We start from the raw sequence: 21,037 nt of genomic DNA on the forward strand, positions 1-21,037 counted from the left end.
AAGAGTGTCAGACCTACCTGCTCAAGCATTTCAATTGAGTCTCTTAAAACTCCCTTCACATGTTTAACCTGTTCCTTATCATATTGAGGGATCTCCTCTTTTGATACCATTTCTGGGGATATGCTGAAAAAGATGGAGATTACATCAGAAACATGAAACAAGCACCTCCATGCCTTTATAAAAGCAACAGTTCTCTGCCACCATTGCTCTGCCATTGCTAAAAGCACCCTCTTACAAAAGCCACATAAAAAGCTGCCTGCAGTTGAATTTCAATGCCTGTTTTCTTGAAGCTAGTACCTCTGATCTTTGTAGACAACAGCCACCAAGAAAAAAGTGTGCTGACATTACATTTACGATATAAGGCTCACACTTCAGGGAGCAAGATCCTTCTTATGAAGAAAGTTGCTCTAACCAGTTCTGAGATGGTCACTATGGGAGGTCCCTACACCTCTTCCAGTCTCAGCATCAGGATATGGTTTTTAACTTATTTGTTGATACTGTATTCAAGAGGAAGTACCATCTTTCTGTGTCTGAGTACAAAAGGCACATAACATGGAAGTTTTTGAAGGAGAAGAGATTTAGCAGGAGACTCACAGAAAGAAGCTAAAAAGCTAAATGAACCTTTAACATTCCATTTGAGAACATGCTGGTTCACACAGGATGAATACTTTGGTTCTGTGATCAGCACTATGATATTCACAGAAGATGAGTCACAGCAGGCTGATAAATGCAAACTAAGGTTAACATTTCTCCCAAAAAAGCTTGTCAAAGGAGAAATTTATTACTGCAAGATGCAGTCAGACATGTCACTGGATTTCAGCATAGACCACAGCAAGCCCCAGCCACTTCTGAAAACTTGCCACTGAATTTCATTATTTATAATTTATTTCCTTAGATCATATTTTCACATAAGCTGAAGAAGAAAGCAAGCAAAGATTGTGAATTCAGCTTACTTCAAAGAGCTTTCTTCCTGAAGCTGGACGTGATAGAGGGACTGAGCTGCATGCTCTATCTTTGACAGTTTGAGGAACAGTGTTACATTCAGCAAGACCAAGAGCAGCAAACTGTAGAGAGAAGAGAAGAAAAACCCAGGTCTTGTAATAATTTCATTTGCAATGCTACAAACACAAGATCATGGCTAAAGACAGCTAAGGAAACAGAATCCTCCCAGAATCCTGGGAGAAAAAAGGTGTGGGGCAGCACTATACTGGAAATTAGTATCTATCTGAACAATTCTTAGCAGTTACCATTAAGCTGGGTAATAGCAAATAGAAATAACAACAGTATCTCTTCTTGGAACTTTTAAAATTAGGAATCTGTAAATTCTAGACTTTATTTTGTTAATAGGATCAGACCTAAGAAAAACGTGCAAGGTAACTAGTTTGGCAAGTCAGCATTTTCATTCTGCCTGTAATTTCCAAGTCAATCCATTCCCCTTTTATACCCACATGTTCCACTCAAATTAGGTTAAGATTTATCATGCTACATGCAATGTTAACATGCAAATGAGGAACAAATACAGATAAAGGTCAAGATGAGCTTAAGTCAAGCAACATTTTAATGCAAGTGAGTACTTACAAGACACTCATTACTACAATGATGGTGGTGGTCCTACTTACTGCATCTCTTTTCCTTCCTATAGAGCATGGAAGAGAAGGAGGTTAAAAAGTACTGAAGAACATTCCTAAAGGATGTGTGCAGATAGATATATGTCAGTGCCCAGCACTTCACACAGAACTGCTCAACAACTTCTGATGGAAAAAAAATAACAGGTCATGTAGGTGCACATGATCACCTCCACCATTCACCAAGGCATTTTTGCAGTCATCTCTGAGAAGCTGGCTGAACAGTCAGGCTCTTCCATCAGAATTCCCCCTATCCCACTGTGCTGGGGAGAACAGAATGCTGGGGCATGGTCACAGTAAAGCTGAATAGCCTGAGAGGGTTGCAGTCCATCCATTCCTAACGTGCATCCAGCACATGTGCTGCTAGTCACACACAGCAGAGACAGGCTGCAAAGTGGCTCTCTGCTGCTTGTTCTCCTGCTCACATTCATCTTTCTGACAACCAATGTCAGTCACATTTTCCTGTAACTGGTCCCATCCTTACTGGCTTGGTTTATCTATTGTCCTGGAAACAGCCTTTCCAGAGGCCATCTGCTATTCATCAGGCAACAGGGATCAGACACTACTGAGGGACAGTGTGCATGTTCTCTCCAAACTGAGCACCTATCACCGTGGGCAGGCTGATCTTCAAAAATAATTCCAGTTTTGCACATCCTGCCCTGGACAAAGGACATACATAAAAGTTGTAGTGTACCCTGAGAGACACGCTCATCTGAAAAGGTGGAGCAGCAGTAGCAAAATTAAGTAATTAGGAAGCAATTTCAGATAGGTAAAGAGTCCTTCACACACACTGCTGATCCAAATATTCTCTCAAAGGTGTACTCAGTGTTGTCTCCCCCTTAAGGGAAGTGCACTTGCTCCTACTTCATTGTTTACAATTCAATTTTTGTCATGGAATCCACCACTCCCCAGCGCCCAAGTCTGTCGTGCCTAAGGGCAGGGGAACTGCAAGAAATGCTTAAGTGACCCAGAAATTACAGAAGCATATGGGAAACAGACTTCTTAACATTAAAAATAAATAACCAAAACTGAGATGACAGGGCCAAGAGGCAAGTGGCAAAGTTTAATCAACTTGTGACCTGTGTGTGCAGTTATTTGAAGAAAAAAAGCAATTTTTCAGAAATGTTACAAGAATCAGGTTAATTTTTTTTTCCTGATCCAAACTCATTTTCAATCCTTTGCAGATACAGAACAGCATTTTAGATTTTGATTGATTTTTGTCTTAAAACTGAAGGTGATATTAGGCTTGATTTCATGAGATACTCATGATAGGAAGTAACCATGCATACTCCAAATCTACTTGATGCAAGCTTGAAGAAGCCTGAACTTATTAAAGCATTTGCTGTCACACCAATTACATCAAGACAACAGTAATATATACACAAGTGCTACTCTTGCACTATTTTAAGAGTTATGCTTTCTTGAACACACCTTTTGGAAAGCACTTGGTATGAAAAATTCCTACCTATTAAGCTGCCCTGGGACTCTACTCCCATGTCACCAGAGGAATGTTGGGAAGAACGTTTGGGAAGTGATTCTGCCAAACCCCGGTGTAAAGTGCGTCGCCTCCGTCTCAGAGCAAGTAATTTCCCAGAGTCTTCTATGGACTGATTAATTGCATATTCCTCCATTAGGAGATCTGATTCTGCAGTGGAAAGAATAAGGTTACTGAAGAAATCTGGAAAGCTGAACAGCTTAACACTGAAGACAAATTGTGAGATATGCAGGATGGCAGCAAGAGGAACAAGCACACCTTCCAGTACATGAACTTAAAGCAGCTAATTGGCAAAGTACACCCTGACCTCCACCCCAGTTCTATTTGCTAGAGGCACTTGGAACACTCTGCAGAGGTGGTGCACACTCAGCCCAGGCAGGATTGTTCAATGCTATGCCAGACAGCAGTTGGAAGAGCACTGCAAGACACTGTTAGACTGAGACTAGGAATTGTGTCAGACTGAGAGCCTGCAGCCGTGGCTGGGCCACTCATGGAGCCTGCCAAGTGCCACTGCTTCTCTTCTCAAATGCACAATCAAGGAAATTCTTAGAGATAAGCACATGCATAATACATGCTTTCCTGCTGCTCCTCGTGTTTCCTTCTGAAAGCAATTACAACCAGGTATACAAAAGCCCCTTGTTAGCCAAAAGGCTTCTTCCATACCCTGCAACTGGCAGATACATTGATGACAGGAAGTTCTGTCTTTCAAGACTGCTTAGGCATTGCCTTTTTTCCAAGCCTTTCTTCAAGGAGCCAGGTTTGACAGCCACAAAAACATACATAGCAAAAGTAGCCTCCTTACTCCAGCACAAAGAAGAAAATGTCTCACCAAGTTGTTTGAAGTTTTCCTGTATTCCTCCCCAAGTATTCTTCTCGATTACAGACTTGACAAGACCCCAAGGCTGTTTTTTGTACTTCACTTCTGCAGAAACCCTAGCAAACAGAATGCAATAATGAAAGAGTGCTCTTCTAGGCGGCACCGTGATAGCAGAAATCTCTTATCAGAAGCAGGCCTCCAGCTTATGTCTAAAATCTGAAATACCAACTGGAACTGCCATTGCTCTCCAGCTGGGCACACTTTCACTGAAGAAAGGCAAGAGACAGTAGCAAAGACAACATCTCCAGCTAAAGCCTCAAAATCTGAATGTCCAAATTATGGGAAACATTTTGAAATGTTTCCTTCAGACTCAGACTAGAAGACGATTTCTACCCTCTGATGCATTCTCATTTTAACACGCATTTAAAATAGGATTCAGGCTTCCAGATAATAAAACCCTGATTTTTACTTTGTATATGTACACATGATATATTACATGGGCACTACAAGGTGCAGAAGGTGAAATTCTTTATCACCACTCATACATCAAGTGCTCACACCCTACCCTGAGAAATTAAAATCTGTCTTTCTGTGAGCATGACAGAGGGGAAAATGACAGTCCTACCTTGCATTCCTCAGGTCAAGCTAATCAATAACGCTTCCAGAATAAAAATGAATTGACTAGAATCCTTCAGAGGAATGCTTCTAACAGCTGAGTGAATCCCAAAGGATTATTATAAAGGATTTTAAGGATATAAGGATATTATAAAGGATTTTGTCCTTTATAAAGGACAAAAGCATAGCCTGTGATTTCAGTCAAGAACACTGACTATCCTAGAATACACTTTCTTCAACTTTTTAAGTAATCTTCCAAATCAATGTAAGCCCACTGTGTTTCCAGTCTAACACAGTAACTCCTTTCAAATGGAGTTTCTAAGCCACTTTAAGCACAGTTTAGTAAGGCCAGCTGTGACATCACCATGTACCTTCTGTTCTATACATGATGTTAATACCTAGGTTTTTACTCTTTACCCTAGGGTTGTTGTGCATCTCAGAATAAACAAGTCTAGGTCTCAAAGAATAACAGTGATTCACTCCAAAAAAATCCAAAGCAGTCTTTCAAGGACCTTTCTTCCCTTCTCCTCCCAGTAGAGTTTGCAGTAGTTTTATAGCCTGAGATAAACCAGAATAGAATCCAGGCTTGCTAACCTTTCCTGAGTACTGATTAAGTTTGAGATAAAAACTCTCACTAAAGATAGCACCACTTCCAATGTTTTCAACAAATGGGAGAGGAACTTCCATATCTAGGCAGAGTTCACTTGAGCACCTCCTTGCAAAATTAAGTACATTCTATCTCCCCCGCACATTCCTGTGAAACCATTCTCCTCTGCAGGCCTTTAGCAAGGATGTCTGGGAAACCTTGTAATAAAACATCTCAATTTTTTCCAATTTATCCCACTCACACAGCTGCACTTGAAAACACGAGGCTGGTCAGGACCCAAATTGGTATTGGAGATGAGTTCTGTACCTCAGAGTCACCATCTCAGTCAGTTTCTCACTGCATTAATGAGATCCAAGCACAGCATACATGTGACCAAGCTTATTTTCCAGAAGAGAACCCAACGTTTCCTATGCTGCTGGCAGATCTTTTACTAATCATCAGAACATCCCTGCCTCGGCTTCTGCCCTCCTCCCGTGGACCACCCAGGCTCACCGTAACCGGCACTTGTGACTGGATGTGCGACTGATACAGTATCTGTTCACAGTGTAGAAATAATCATGGTAAGGGACGTCATGTGTCAGGACCTCAGCATCCACCTGGTAAGACTGACCTTTCTGACTCTGCTTATGCAGGATCTATCATAAAAGAAAATAAAAATAAGAAGGTATATTCATGGTACATAAATTCCCTCCACCCCCTTTCAGCCTGAGTTCCTTAGGCTGGATTAACCAACTCCAAGTGAACTCAAGGAGAGAGAAAGCCTGAAGAATCACTATAGAAACCAGGTAAGAATGTTAACCATAGGTGGGGTGGGAAAAGAGAAGATGCCTCCTGCTAGAGCCAACACTGGCAGCAGCAGTACTTCCCCACTGCCACTTCAAGTACCAGATGCAAGGCTGGCCACTGCCTCAAGACCACAGCTCTTCTTTGAGACCTTTCCCAAAGCAGAATAACAAAAAGGGTTGAGATTGGAAGGCACCTCTGGTGCTCGTCTTTTCCAAGAACTAAGGCAGGACTATCTGCCCATGCCCAGGGGGCTTTCCAATATCTCCAAGGAAGGAGATGCCACAATCTCTATGGACAACCTGCTCTGCTGCTCAGTCACCCTCACAGTGAAAAAGTGTTTCCTGATGTTCAGAAGGAATTATCTGTGTTTCAGTTTGTGCCCATCACCTCTGGTCCCATTGCTGGGCACCACTGAAATGTGCGGCCTTTGATGGTGAAGGCCTGACTCAATTTTTTGCACCCTCCCTTCAGATACTTCTATAAATTTTAAGATGCCCCTGAGCCTTCTCTTTTCCAGGGCTAAACATTCCCAGCTATCAGGCATTTCTCAGATGAGATGCTCCAGTCCCTTCATCATCTTAGTGGCCCTTTGTCAGGCTCTTCACATCTCATACTGGGGAGCCCAGAAGTGGATACTGAAAGCCTTTAATTGCACCTTTTCACCCCCCAATTCCTAAGAGATAATAATACTTTTCCCTGCAAGTTTTATGGAGTTTACAGCCATCTGTAAAGGTAGAAAACCTCTCTCATTTAATAAGCATTGGCTCAGTAATAGTGAGAGAGACAGCAAGCCACCCTTAGAGGTGCTCTGTTTAAACTGCAGAGTCACATTCAGTTCACTGAACTTTAATCCCAGTCAGAACTCTGACAGACCACAGAGCTGACCTCTCCCTTGCCTTAAAGGGCACCAGACAGACACACACATGCACACAGTACCTGCTTTTCAGTTGCAGTTGTGAACTTCCCACAGAGTGGATTGTTAATCGTGACAGTGTACGTCAAAGTCCTCAACTGATTGCCATTGGAGTCTCTATTCCAAGGGGTTGATACAGCATCTAGATGAGAAGTGATGCAAAATCTCACATAAAAATTACCTGAAGGGCATTATCTCTGCCCTATTGTGTCTTAAGAGTTTGAGAACAGCAATAGGGGGAGAGACAGAAAACTGATTCCAAATAGTTGTGAGGTTTTTCCAGGAAAGGGAAAACTGTAGTGTGCTAATGAACAAAGGTGAAGCTCTGAATAGCTGAACCTGAACCTACTGAAAGAGATTTGAGGGTGGAGAAAAGAATAAGCAATTAAATGAAAATATGTCATTTCCCATTTGCTTGAAGTTGAATGGATTCACTTAGCATTATCAAAAGCTTTTGCCACTTTGCCTTCCAAGCTGACACTGAATAAATATTACCCTTTTTAACTTAATTTTCTGTTCTTACTGTCTCAGTGAATAAAATTTACTCATCCAGAAAATTAAAGCCTGTGAGTATCGTTTAGGAGGATGCAATGATTTTTGCCTGTGTGCCAGCCATACAATTTTCACTATTTCTGGGACACAATGTAATCAGAAATACCCCACAGAATGCATCAACTTAATAACCTACTCAAAATTCAGGCATTAAGGTGCAGGTCTGTGGTGCACTGAAATGAGGCTTTTACTCCAAAATGTACATATCTAGGGAAACAACAGTCTAGCTTTAAATATCTTTTCTCGTAGTGAAACTTTAAAGCTTAAAAATTCTTTTAAAGCAAAGGAGAAACTTAAAATTCAACTTAGCCCTATTTAGCAATTCTCAGAGGTAAAAATTTTCAGGGTAGCTTATAACATACACAGAAAGAAGAGTTTATTACCTACTATACTCCTGGAATTAAGAAACCTCTGCATGAAGTGAGAATTGGTGAAAAGGATTTCAAACATCTTGTCTGCAGTGATGTGGAAAACTCTGTTTATAAAAAGCCTCCCATAGATATCATTGTCAGAGACAGTCTCCTTCACTGCTAAGAGAGACAGAGAGATCAGGTTAAGAACAGTATTATGAAGAACCTTTCTAGCATTCTAAGCTTTATTACGTCTTAAATCCTTCCCAAGCTTGCATCAGCCTTTGTTTCTCGCTCTCAGAAACCGAGTAATGATAGCAGCAAATGATTTGGTAGGTAGGTTGCCTTCAGGAACAAGTCCAGAGCTGATTTTCAAGTATACACAACTACCACCATTTCCCTGTGCAAATTGATAAATTAACAACAAAAGGTCCCATCCCTTTAGTTTTGCCTTCAGTATTTTACTAATTCTACAAGAAATATTGGGGAAAGAAAGTTAGCATAATTTTCATTAACATGTGTCTCTATTGTACAAAAGAGAAGCAAGGACAGTAAAACCATAACAGTTTTCTTCTTAATTGTGGCTAGTTTCAGAATTCTGCTTTTAACATTTATAATACTGGTAGTGTCCACAGTCTAAGGGACCAGGTAGACTCCCAAGCAGTTCTTCAAACTGTTTTTCCCTCCATACGTATTGAACAGGAACACAAGAGATACCCTGCTCCATTTTGCAGTCCCCAAAAATGCACTAAGAGGCTCAAATGCCACCACCTATTTCAAAGCCACCGAGCACCCCAGTGGCATTCTGTGGCTGCAGCACTGATCTTTGCTATTTCTGCGTCCTGGTGGTTGCTGGCATGACTCAGCTTTGTGGTTGTCTCAGCCACGCTTGCAAGAGATAAGGGATAGAATTATAATCCTGGAGGGCAAGCAGTTTCCTATGCCAACCCTGACTCAATCTGCTTAGGCTTTAGAAACAAGCCAATCCTAAACTGTAATTACCAACAAGACAAACAAGCCCCTCCCCCACTCCCACACATCACTAAAATGAAACAAGAAGCCCAAAAGCGAATCTTCAGGATGGCCAACCTTTCAACTGATATAAACGAATGCTCGGGGCTAGGAAAGGTCAGTGCCAGCCACTAATGCAAAGGCAGCCTGAATATCCCAGTGTAGTTCACAAGCTGCCCACAAGCTAAGGTTACAGCACTTAAAACATTGCTGCTTGGTAGCAGTCAGTATCAATAAAGGCAAATGCAGCAGCTAAACAACCACAGCAGTCCCCAACAAAACCCAGTTCTGACTGAGCAGACTTCCTCTAATGCTGCTCCTAGCCTGCTTGAAGCCTGTTAGAACATCTGCCTCCAAAAAAGCTCTCCTTGATCTCATCAGGCTTCAATGTAGGACCCCAAAAGTGAAGCGTGAGTGCTATATTTTTGTGCTTGCACAAGAGATTGACTTCCTTCCTGTGCTATGTTCTGCTTATGCAATTGTAATTCCACACAATTACGAGATGGGACAGAAAGCAAATACACAATTCAAGAGGTCTATTTAACCAGTCAATACACAGTCATCACATGTAGAATACAGATTCTGCTGTGCTGAAACATTCTGCAGGAAGCCAGAAATCAGCCTGAGCTTTCAGCTTATGCTCACTGTATTTCCACTCCCAGCTGAACCTAACTCTAACAAAAGGCAGGCCAAGTGAACTGTAAGTTTGACCTCACTTAACAAGACCTCAACACTACAGATCTCTCCTTTCAGAGTGCACTTCCCACATCCTCTCTTTTGCTAAGAGACAGGAAGTTTCAGATACTGCTGCTGACATCCCCTCTGCCTACTGTGCATCAGCTGGCATAGAATCAGAGAGCAGGCAATTCAAACCTAGTTACTGTGGTTGAGTGTCACTCAGCTGGATGTTGACATGCCCAAGGAACCTACTACCACTTAAAAAAAAAAAAATAAAGAGCCAGACACATGATCAAGCCACCAGATAAGCATCAGATCAGCTTTGTCAGCTATTTGTATACGTCTTAGCAAATACAAGATAACACAAGCTACCTCTGCCCCAGTGAGCCTGAGCTAAACAACACAACTTCGTGTTCACCTGAAATGCCTGAGGACAGCCACTATTTTTCTGCTGATGCAAGGTAATTTGGTAAGCCAGGGCAACTTATGATATGCATGAACCCCATGCATTTTTACCTTAAGGTGCAGATCTTGCCACCAAGCTGTATTACTCTGAGTCTGTCCTCTTTCTAGTGAGTCTGAAGAAAGAGCACCCACAGGTCTATACAAAACTTCCTGTAAGTTAATTTACCTACACTATCTCTATACAGTCATGTCTCTAATAAGGAACAGTCAATAAAGTGCCAAGTGCATGAGAATCTATTGAAAAATACGTTTTTACTTACAATCCTTCTTAGCTCTTGAAAGAAACAAAGTTTTGGGTTTTTTTAATGCTATTAGCACATAAAGCAGTAACTTTTAGGAAATTCAAGCTAAAACTAGGTTTATATATCAGGCCCATCAGCTACTTTAGATGCTAGGATTCAAACAGCTGTTCTCCAGAAAAACCGGAAACCTTTTGGACAATGAGTCTGGAAGGTGCATGTATGCATAAACTGTGTTGCGAGTTCCACATCTGTGGAAGCAAGTACCTTCCAAGTTCTCAAAACATATCCATAGAAATCCTAAATGAAGCAGCGAGCACAAAAAGTAACACAGCAATGAGTTAGGGTACACTTTTGTACACTTGCAGTTTGAACAGAACAGGCAGCTTTAACCACTTATCTCTCTACAAATGAAGATGCATGTTTGTCTACTGTTGTGTTTGTTTTTACTCACACAGCTAAACTTCTATCTGCCTTTATTTTTCACAACAGTAGGGCAACATGAAGCATTTTACCTAAGATTGGCTTGGAATGCTCTTTATTAACAGAATGTTATGTGCAAATACAGAGATATCAGTCTAACTCCTTCACTTTCAGTGCTGTTCTAACCCCTCAGCAGCATACTATTATCACACTAACTCTCTTAGCCTGAATACATTTATAGCTGAATTGGAGCTGTCTGCTAAAAGAACATGAGATCATTCTGATTTTAGGTAAGGACCCTGAGGGACCCAAAAACACAGAAGTAAACATATTACCCAGAGTGTCCTGGTTCAGCCTAATGACAGCAGGTCTATTCCCTCCCCCACTATTGCCTTGCACTTCATAAGGTCATTTCATCACTGCAAAGCAAGCTGTGAAATAATGTTTGAATATAATACCATTATGCAGCAGTGATGGCAGAGGTTTAAAGACATCTGCAGCGCAAAAAAAGAGACAGAAAAGGGCGGGGGGGGAAGCAGTAAGAAAAACATTGTTATTAAAATTCTCATCCACAACCAACAGCAAGAAGTTAAAACACATCACAACCAAATTAAGAAAGCTGAACTGATACAAGCAGAGACTATCAAACAAATTAATAAGAAGGTTTATTTTTCCACTCCACTGAGTTGGGGGAGGATCAGATTTTAAAAAAGTATGTACGCAAATCTTGGCACCATTGAACATTTCTATACCGCTGGGGATGGGGAAAAAATTACACACTGCATGAAAGATATGTAGGTAGGAGCCTTTAACCAGATACACCAGAAATCAAGTGAATAAAACCAATTCCTAGAAGTGAACATGTTCCAGACACCATCTATTTAAAGATTGTATCAGCAGTACTAACCATTTTCAGAGACCTCCCCTATACTTTAAACATTAAGTACAGAATTAACTTGGGGAGCTACTGAGTGAGTATTGTCACAATGCTAACCCTTTCCAGTTCACAAGATAAAGAATCCCTACAACCTTTTGCCTTCAAGTGACTCAAACAAATATCCTCCAAAATCCAAAGTAAATAAATTTTTTTTTTCCAACAAAATACATCCTTTCAGTATTTTGATTAAAATTCCAACAAGATAACAGGGCTACTCTTCCTTACATACACCATATACCCAAAATTTCATATTGAGGTGGGGAGGGGGACAACTAACACAGGGCTGAACCTAATTTCAACTATCCTGTATTTCAAACACCATATGCCCTATATACCACTATCTGCAAGCAAAGTCAAGCCTCTGCTGTGCCCATCACAGCACCACAGTACAGGCAGTTATGCTCTCCTGCAGATCACACATTTAAGGTGGTTATTAGTACACACAGAAACAACACAGTAAGTCTGTCACGTTACACAAGGACAGCAGAAACGTATGATCTCCCTGCATACAGTAAAGCCTTCTAGCAGAAAAGACTGTTTTTCCAATATCCTGCTTCCCCTTCTTTATTTGAAGTATTTCATGCTGCTGGACACAGTCATTGAAAACAAAGAAACAAACTACCCTATATACTAAAGAGTCATTTGAGGAAATTAAAAAGATCTCGTGGCCCTGTGTTACAAATATGTATTCTATGCTTGAACTAAAACCTGTTTTCTGAAATTCAGAATTAAGGCCACAGATATTAACGTTTAGCTTAGCCAAAAGTTTGTCATGGCTCAGGATTTATCCTCTGATTTATAAACCTGGACAAAAACACCAAGATGCAGGTCAACAGGCCAGTGGTGGACAGTGGGATACAGACCCCCCCATCCCCAAGGTGAGAACTGCTTAGGACAAGGGAATTAATCTTGTGAAGAACCAGAGTCTTGAGCTTGCCCCTCACCTTATTTGCCAGGACACCTCCATGGGCAGCCTGAGTATGAGCCAGAGGACACAAGAGAAATTAATCGCATGGGTAAACCTTTGCCATGTAGGAAAGCTAGTTTCATTTGCGTGAAGGAATTCACCTTGTAAGAGTGTGGGGCAACTGCAACAGAAAACAGACAGAGAAACAGAAGAAAGACATTCTAAGCATAAAGATTCTGACAGAAAAGATTAATGTCGTGAGTCTAGAAAATCCTGCTCTGAATAAAAAAAGACTAGTCTTGGGGAAGGGAAGAGAAATAAAAGCAGCATGAAGTCAGTTGTCTTTGTATTAAAGAGACATCTCCAGTTTATTCAACATCACTAATGCAGGCATGACAGGGAATATTTACTGCTATGATTTAGGCAACTAGTAGCAGGAAAGACAACAGGACTACTTTTTAATCAGTTACACTGGAGACCTTTGCCATAAAAACTAAAATCCAGAGAAAGAAGAGAGATGTGGTAATAGGAAGATAGGAAAGCTGCAAAATATCTAAAACATCCAAAGACCAAAACTTTCTGCTGCTCTAAAAGATACACCTTTGGAAGAGTAAATTAATTTGTCAAGCTTGTTATGTGTGTAGGAGCATGGCATAAACAACAGCCTGTTCAAGTACATATATTCACAAAAATGGTAATGTCTGACATGCATTGAGTTGAATCTGAACTCAAGCCAACACAAAAGCACTGTGGGGGAGCAAAGGCAAAGTTTATTGAATATAAAGTATATCCCCAGGCAAAAAGCACAACTTGAAGGCAGCCAATTCAACCTGCAACTCTGAAAACTTTCCTGGACACCTCAATGATCCCCACATAATGTCACCTGCAAACAACTTCAGTTGTCAACTCTGAAATGACGAGATATAAAATTTCTCAGTGAGTTTAAGAACTGGCCTCAATCAACTGAACTGTTCTATTCCTTGCCAACAAGTGATGAAGTAAGTTCTCTTTGCACATGAAAGAAATACACAGCTGCTACTGAGCACAGTACTACTGTTGGGCTTTTTGTCTTTCATTTGCTCACCACCATATAACCTTGGAACCAATGCAGGTTGTGCACACTTTGCTTTAAAGGCATTTACAGAATCAGAGTCAGATATTACAGAACATCCACCAAAGTTCAATGAGCTGCCCCAACAACTACAGCCCTTTGGCACAGAAAACTTCCCCAGGGTAAGTGAAAAGCTCACCACAGAAAGTGAGAACTTGTCAGGGGCTACTGTGGGACCACAGGACAAGCACCCACAGACCTCAGCACAAGTTTATCCTCCAGGTATCCAAGTTTCTTCTATCTTATATTGGGTAATGAGTTATGAGGTTGGTACATTAGGATCCATTAAGATTATGTTTGCACAGAGAGTGTAATCTGTTGCAAGATATCCATGAAGGTTTTTCATCTTCAGATCAGATTCAGAATATGCACAATACTCTCCTGAAAGCTGGGAGTTATCTTCCCTGGGCTTTCAGTAAGTTCCTCAGCTTACACCATCAATAACAATGAAGCCCATAAGCCTTAAGAACATAGGAGTGTAAAGAAGGGGGAGTTGGGGGAATCTTTCAGGAACTTAAAAACAGTCTGAAATGTTTTCCCTCAGTTTCCAAGAAATGCAAAGGATGGAAAGAGACATCTTTGAAATTAACACCACCCCACTGTGAAGAAACTTTCTTTAGTTTCAGCTGTTAGCAACTCTCTACACACCAAAAGAGAAAAACCACAATTTATTTTCATTCTAAACACCCAACAACTTTTTCCCCCAGAAACTAAGATAAAAAACCTTTTTGTTGCAATTCTGTGAAACAAATAAGCAAGCAAGTTTCATAAGATCAGGAAGTTCTCTAACTTTCTCCACAAGTGAGACAGAACACCAAAGTCATGTTGTTTTACAGATCCCAGCTGTTAAGAGATTTACCTTCTTCACTATCTGAGGCACTGCTCTTCTCTGAAAGATTTTCATTCTCATTAAGGTCTAAGGATTTTTCTAAAGACCTGCTCCTAACTAGCTTAGCAGGTTTTCTTTCTGAAGATAGAAGAGGGTTCTTTATTTGTTTCTCACTTGGGGACTCCTCCACCTGAAACAACCAAGAAAAAAAAAATATCAGTAATCAGAGATCATTAAAAAACAAAAAAAAACAAAACAAAAAAACCAACCCAAAGAGAAAGTTACTTTAAAAAAGACAGCCATACAAAGAAAGCCACAAGTTCTATCTACTCAATTACCACACAGACAAGCACTAATTTCTCCCTTGTTCCTCTACCCCAGACAACCTCTCTTTCCTTTATTTAAATATTTTACTAAACCCCAGTAACAAGGAGCAGACTTGTTTCTTGTTTATGCACTGTTGGTACAAAGAGCTGCCGTACACAGGACTGTCCCCTTGCACCACTCTGCACAGTTTCGGCCCCTTCCCTGCTTCAACATTAGCATTTATAAATTCATTAACCTAACACAGATTTGCTTGGTATTCATCAGGTTAGTTTTTTCCTAATGGCTTAAGCAAGGGTCCAACAACCCAGAGGGGAAGCACAATGAAACAGGTAGGGCCTTCCTCTTTCAGCAAGACTAAATTATCCCAATTATATATTTGAAAAGTTCTTATTTTGTAGGACTCCATCACTCTTTGAAAAAAGAAATTTAAAACACTGTCTAGAGCCATCCTACCTATAAAATGTTGCTTCTCAGAAACAAAGCAATGGAGTATCATTTACCATCCCCAGTATAAAGCAGAAAGGAAATCCCCCAGAACATCAATCACTTAATCAATAATGCAGCTCTTAACCTTAAACAAGAACTGTCAGCTAAGCACATATACCATTGCATACTTAGAAGTAAATCTCCAAGGAAACTGTATGGACAAAGTTCATATATCTCAAAATGCCACCCAAAAAGCTTCTCATCAGTTTTCACTCTAAACCTCTCCTCAAGGCCCCACCACTGCCAGTGGAACACCTGGAATCAAGAGCAGTACAGCCCCCAGAAGAGCACTGCATGGGCCATAGTAAACATGATCAGGGCTCCTCAACTGAGTTGTTCTGATTCATCTGCAAAAGCATCTTCCCTAAAGATTATTCAGCAGTGACTCAAGAAAGCAAGAGCATCTGGTGCTTGAACAGTCATCATGTACTTCCTGTACTTCTTGGGTTTTTTTCAAAATAAAAACCTGTTACTTTTTTTGTGCAACCAAGGGCCATTAGGAGGAGGTAGGTGGCTGGAAAATAGAGACAGGCATCAATCTGACTGCAGTATAAGCAGACAAAAATACTCCTTCAAGATCAAAAAATTAAAAAGGAAGACTAAATCAGAAAAACAGATCAGTTAACAAATGGTCCTATTGAGAGGAGCTGCCATGTAAGTTATACTCAGTCCCACAACAGGATCTAGACAGAACCAATATTAAATGTCAAAATACTCTACCAATACAAATGGAAGTCAAAAAGGAGCTAGTTGTGATAGAACTGCCTAAAAATTGACACACTGATCCAGCACAAACCCAAGGAACTCTCACAGTATTTTGACAACAATTAGGGATCTACTGAATACATGGAGCTCCCACCAGCAGCATAAGAGCAGCCCATTATGCCATGAGCAGAGCAGGAAAGTCAGGCTCAAGTCAGAAGACAAAAGCAACAGCTTCTAGAAAAAAAAAAATTTTCATGATGTCATGGAAGAAGAGATTCAAGCTGGGGCTCCCGGAATAACTGATAGTTTAACACAGATTTCATGGGGGTTTGGGTTGGTTTGCATTTGTTTGGGTTGTTTTCACACTAAAAAGAGTAAAGATTTTAAGATCTATCAGCTGAAATTAAAGATTAATAATTTCTTCCCTACTGTACATTTATCTCCCGAGCTAGTCCAGTATTGCTAAGCTCAGTGCCAAGGCTTTTTTGGTTTTTTAGCCTGTGAACAGCAAGCTCTGGGACTGGAAGGCCTCCCTGCAAGGGGTGAAGGGAAGATGATGGTTACAAAAACAGGCAACAAGTTGGTTCCCACATTCACATACACTGAGAGCCAGATGAGCCATGACCAGGGTTCCACACAGACTTTCCTCAATCAACTACAGACAGCCATTAACAACATTTCCTTCAAGATGGGCCAAATACAAGACCCAACCCCTCCACTATTTTCAGATTTTCCTCTTACGAGAGCTTTGGGACTTACTTTGTCTATCAGAGCAGTAAAGGGGAGTTTAAGCCTGTTTCCCTCCAGTCTTTGGAAGGTGGTTAAGTGTGCTTTGTGTCATCACTGTGATGGCTTCTGATAAATACATTCTAAGCACTACTGCCTCCTCCTATTGCCCTTGTGGTTCTACAAAATATGCTGCAATCCTGGGGCTGTGGAGAGAGCATGGACATTCTTGAGTAATGCTGAGTGACACATACAGCTGACAAAAAACACTGTGCATTTTAGCTACCCTGAAACAGTAAACTAAACAGTTTAGTTACACATTTAGCAAGATTGCACTTTTACACTATAATTAGAAGACTTTTCAGAAGCAGTTTATTCAAGGGAAAATCCTGGCATTTTTACAGACCAAATCCCCAGGCATTCCTCCTTACCAAGATGCCCAATTAGATTTAGCACCTACAAGAGACATCTCTGGGTGTGGCTTCTTTTTCCAGGCACAGCAATTATTTTTAAATGGCTTGTTCTTGTGCAAATAAGACTTACAAGTCCAAACTAAGGCTACCTGTGTAGATTTTTAGTTATCCCAAACAGCCCAAATTCCAGCAGCATCCCCAGTCCTCTCATGCCTCTCTTACAACTCTCCAAAAATCTTGCTTTATACTGTTAGGGTTTCCATAAGGAATACCCATCACTCAAGTAACTAAGCTTTTAACATCTGAGAAATACCAATATTGTTTGCTGGATATGAGTTTCTAGCCATTAACTTGGATTTTGGCAGAACTATTTAAATCCTACTTAACTTCCAGATCACTTTCAGCAAGTGACAAAAGTCAGAAGATTTATAGGGTAGTAAAAACTATTAAAATAATCTCCTTCCTTCCCCAAATTCTCCAAAGCAAAACTGGCAATTAGGTACCCAGCCCTAGTAAAGTTTATAAAAAATGCATTAGTGGCTTATTTTCTTTTCCAAGCTCTTTGGGATATCTAATAACCCAAAGAGAAAATATCTGCAACTTTTTAGACTACAGCTGCACATGGGAGTCCCAGTAACAGTGCTAGACACTGTGCCCATCTCAGATGTCACTACTAATAGTGTGATAGCCCCCACCAGCCAAACACATTCACAAATTCATACAACATGAATGAACACGAGTGAGACATTCATGCTTGTTCAGTTGTACTAACCCAAGGCATTAAGGTAAAATTCATCCTTATAATAGCAAGTCTGGGGGTTTCCCCCTTCCTTCTGAAGCATTTCCACAGATTTCAATAAAAAAAGGTTTCATATATTCACAACAGCAGACTAACTGACCTTTCAAGGCAAGGGTAACAAAGCATAACTATCTTTTAATATACCCTATGTAGAGGATAGTAATATAAGAGATCTTTTCAAATGACAAACAGCACAAGCAAGAAAGCATTGGTGAACAAGGCATTACTATCAAAAAGCACTTGGATAAAAAACAAATACGGTATCCTCAGGAACTGGGTAAGAAAAATCAGGTAATGTTTTTAAAGGAAAAACAAAAACCAGACCAGGGCATAAGCCTCAGCATTCTAGCTAGGTTGTGCTGCAAATTAGTGACAGAGCATTGCTAAAGCTCACACCAACAGTAATCTCTTATAAAGAATTTTGCTCGTTTTCAGATTTAAGAAACATTCTTGACTTCTCAAAGACTTCTTTAGAAGTTGCAATCTCCATTCATCCTATGCTTACAGATACACAAGTTAAGCAGATATGCTTATCAGCTACAAACAGCAAGAAAGGCTGTGTCAGCACTTACTCCTGGCAACGTGTGTCTGTTGAGTGGCTCTCCTTCTGTTTGAAGCGAGGGCTCACGAACTAAACCAATCATTTTGGGTAGTTTTTCATCCCTTTCTCCAGAATCATCACAAATGCTGGATCTGCCCAAAGCAAAAAGGAAGATATCCTTGGAGATATAAGTGCTGAGAAATCTGAGAAAGCATCTCATGTGATTTTTGCATTCAAAACATTGCTGTTCAGATAACATTAAAAAATACCAACTCGTTTCTTCCCACACCCAGCTCATTAAGGTCAAGCCATTTTCCTCATTCCAGCTACCTCTCAGAAGATTCAGCTTCTGATCATAAGGTCAATAAAACCAAGCACTGGTGCATCAAAAAGTAAGCAAGTGCTGTGGGAAATGAGGAAACAGATGTAGCTTATAACTAATTTGGAAAGAAAATGTTTTAAGAAAGTGTCAGAAAATAATTTTTTTTCCTGTGTCCCTTATTCCAAAGTTGCAAAGTTGTGACTTTTTAACAAAAAAACCCCAAAACATAACAAAAACAACAAAAAAACCAAGCAAGCCCAAAACAAAAAGCAAACCAATCAAAAAAAAAAAAAAAAAAAAAAAACAAACAGAACATTTTAATAGGGTATCTTTTGAAGCCTGCAATGAACTCAAGACATTTTTCTCACAGACATACTCAGATAATACAGGATTGAAGAGACATAAATTACACTGTTCAGTTTTGTAGAGTCATGCTTATTTACATAGAGATATGTAAAGTGCTGTTATTAGATTGACACTGGCAGGTCATAAATCAGTTCACATTTGTTAAAAAAAAAAAATCAAGGCAACTCTTCTAAAAAAACACATCATTATTATTACAATTATTCCAGCTTATCATATTTCTATTTCTGTTTTCTAATTCAAGCTGAGGACAATACAAAAATAAGCTAAGACCGCAGATATCAGGAGAACAAGGCAAAACAAGTATTTCTCCACAGAGGGGGGGAAGAAAAAAGTGCCTGAACCACAATACAGCTCCATTCCATTCAAACCTTCCAAACCGTTGAAGGGCATACAAGCACCATCATGGGAAAAGGCTGCTATTTAAGCTACCCTATGCTGATCCCCAAGCAGATCCAGGGAAAACAAGGTCTTCCTCTCTCCTCTTCTAAGGGGCCTCAGCTGCACTGCTACTGTTTCAGAAAATTCACTCAGTTAAGTTTTTATACATGCCCAGTCTATGCAGTTCAGACCTCTGCATCCTTTTACTACAGGCTTAACCTTTCTGGTAAAGGCTACAGCAGCTCTTTAGAAACAGTTTCTAAGCAAGAGGACACTGCTTCTCCCCAGGTGTTTCAATAGGCTGTACAGCCTCTCCTTACCGAGACTGCCCATTGTCTTCAGACGATGAGTGGAAGCTCTCCATCTCCTCACTGTTCAGGCCCAGCTCAGAGCCATAGCTCTGGTGCACCAGCTGCCAGAATTCCTGCTTGGTCAGCCTCTGAAACAAAGCGAGCTAGTCAAGAACCACGGTATGGCACAGTAAGGTGCTGGAGGAAAAACAGCAACAAGTTCGAATTACGCCACAGCCTTTAACCTCAATTCTGACAAGGACCGAAAGCATTCAGGTATCACGTTCCGAGATTGGGTTTCAGCGTTTTGGGCAACTGTACTCCTGTCTGCTCCATACTCCCAACCCACTGCTGTTCAACCAATAACATCAGGCGTAAGAAAAATTGTCATTTTGAGAAAACACACTTGTGGCCAGTACTTGCTTCTTTACATGTTACCAACATTTTCAGAGATACCTTCAAGGTACCTCCCTCTCGAATTTCACTCGACATGGCACAAGACCAGTTAGGTCCATCTTTGATCCTGAACAAACTGCTTAATAGATACCTGCCTGTTTCCTGAGGATGCTCAGAGTACTTTACAAATCGTGGCAGGCTAGCATTTCAGTCACTACACTGGTGTCTAGGTCAGCCAACTGCCCACTTTGCCAAGGTGGGACAGGAGGTCTTCAATTTGTACCACCAGCATCCTCTTTATGAAAAATAGTTGCTTTTCTTCAGCATTACCTTGACTCACCACTAGCTAAGTCTTCTTCTCTACAATATCTCTGTCCTGCTCTATGAATTCCCACAGCTACCGGGACATATTTAAGTTCTCTTAAATCATCAGGAAAGCTTAGAGGTGAAAGTAGTATGACACAGTCCTATCTGCAGAGTAAGCAATGAGTTTCAAAGTCCACCTTGGCTGTAAAAGGGGGGGGAGGGGTGGACAAAAAAAAAAAAAAAAAGAGAGAAAGGAAATAAAAGGTTTTTGGTATTTAACAGAGCTCAGAGAGCAATACTAGCGATCTTAAAACAGGAGACACCACACTGGAAAATGTGCCTCGGCCACCATCCATATTGATCAAGGGAACAGGACTGTGCTAATGAGGCAGTAACACAAGTAGTGCTTACTATTTGCATGAAATGATGACATTAAATACCCATGCATTATTTAAAGGACCTTTAAATGATCCTCTCCACCCGCTTGCTTCACCTGTAGAGTGTTACAGTACCCGCAATTTTAGACAGACACAGCGGTGCTGACCCGCACGCAGGATGCAAATGCGCGCCCAGAGCCGTCCCGGCGCTCCTCGGGCTGCCGGCACTCCCCGCCCGCTCTCTC

At 40.7% G+C, this 21,037-nt stretch overlaps 1 protein-coding gene across 7 annotated transcripts in view; it reads right to left on the bottom strand.

Annotated features, from left to right (window-relative positions):
- The window catches only part of GRAMD1C (GRAM domain containing 1C), a 51,434-nt gene that overhangs the window by 1,998 nt on the left and 28,399 nt on the right, over positions 1-21,037 (bottom strand). For 5 of the 7 annotated variants that reach the window (XM_017731928.1, XM_017731924.1, XM_017731926.1 and 2 more), the window contains 11 exons: positions 19,744-19,862; positions 18,389-18,509; positions 14,391-14,550; positions 7,794-7,940; positions 6,882-7,000; positions 5,652-5,794; positions 3,950-4,053; positions 3,091-3,270; positions 1,579-1,636; positions 954-1,064; positions 18-123 (listed from right to left, as the gene is read on the bottom strand). In XM_017731928.1, coding sequence (XP_017587417.1) covers positions 18-123; positions 954-1,064; positions 1,579-1,636; positions 3,091-3,270; positions 3,950-4,053; positions 5,652-5,794; positions 6,882-7,000; positions 7,794-7,940; positions 14,391-14,550; positions 18,389-18,509; positions 19,744-19,862 — 1,368 coding nt within the window. The remainder of the gene's footprint in view (positions 1-17; positions 124-953; positions 1,065-1,578; positions 1,637-3,090; positions 3,271-3,949; positions 4,054-5,651; positions 5,795-6,881; positions 7,001-7,793; positions 7,941-14,390; positions 14,551-18,388; positions 18,510-19,743; positions 19,863-21,037) is intronic. The other 2 variants (XM_017731923.1, XM_017731927.1) reach the window with 2 other exon arrangements.

Source organism: Corvus brachyrhynchos, unplaced genomic scaffold (genome assembly GCF_000691975.1).
Source record: "Corvus brachyrhynchos isolate BGI_N302 unplaced genomic scaffold, ASM69197v1 scaffold3, whole genome shotgun sequence".
NCBI lineage: Eukaryota > Metazoa > Chordata > Aves > Passeriformes > Corvidae > Corvus > Corvus brachyrhynchos.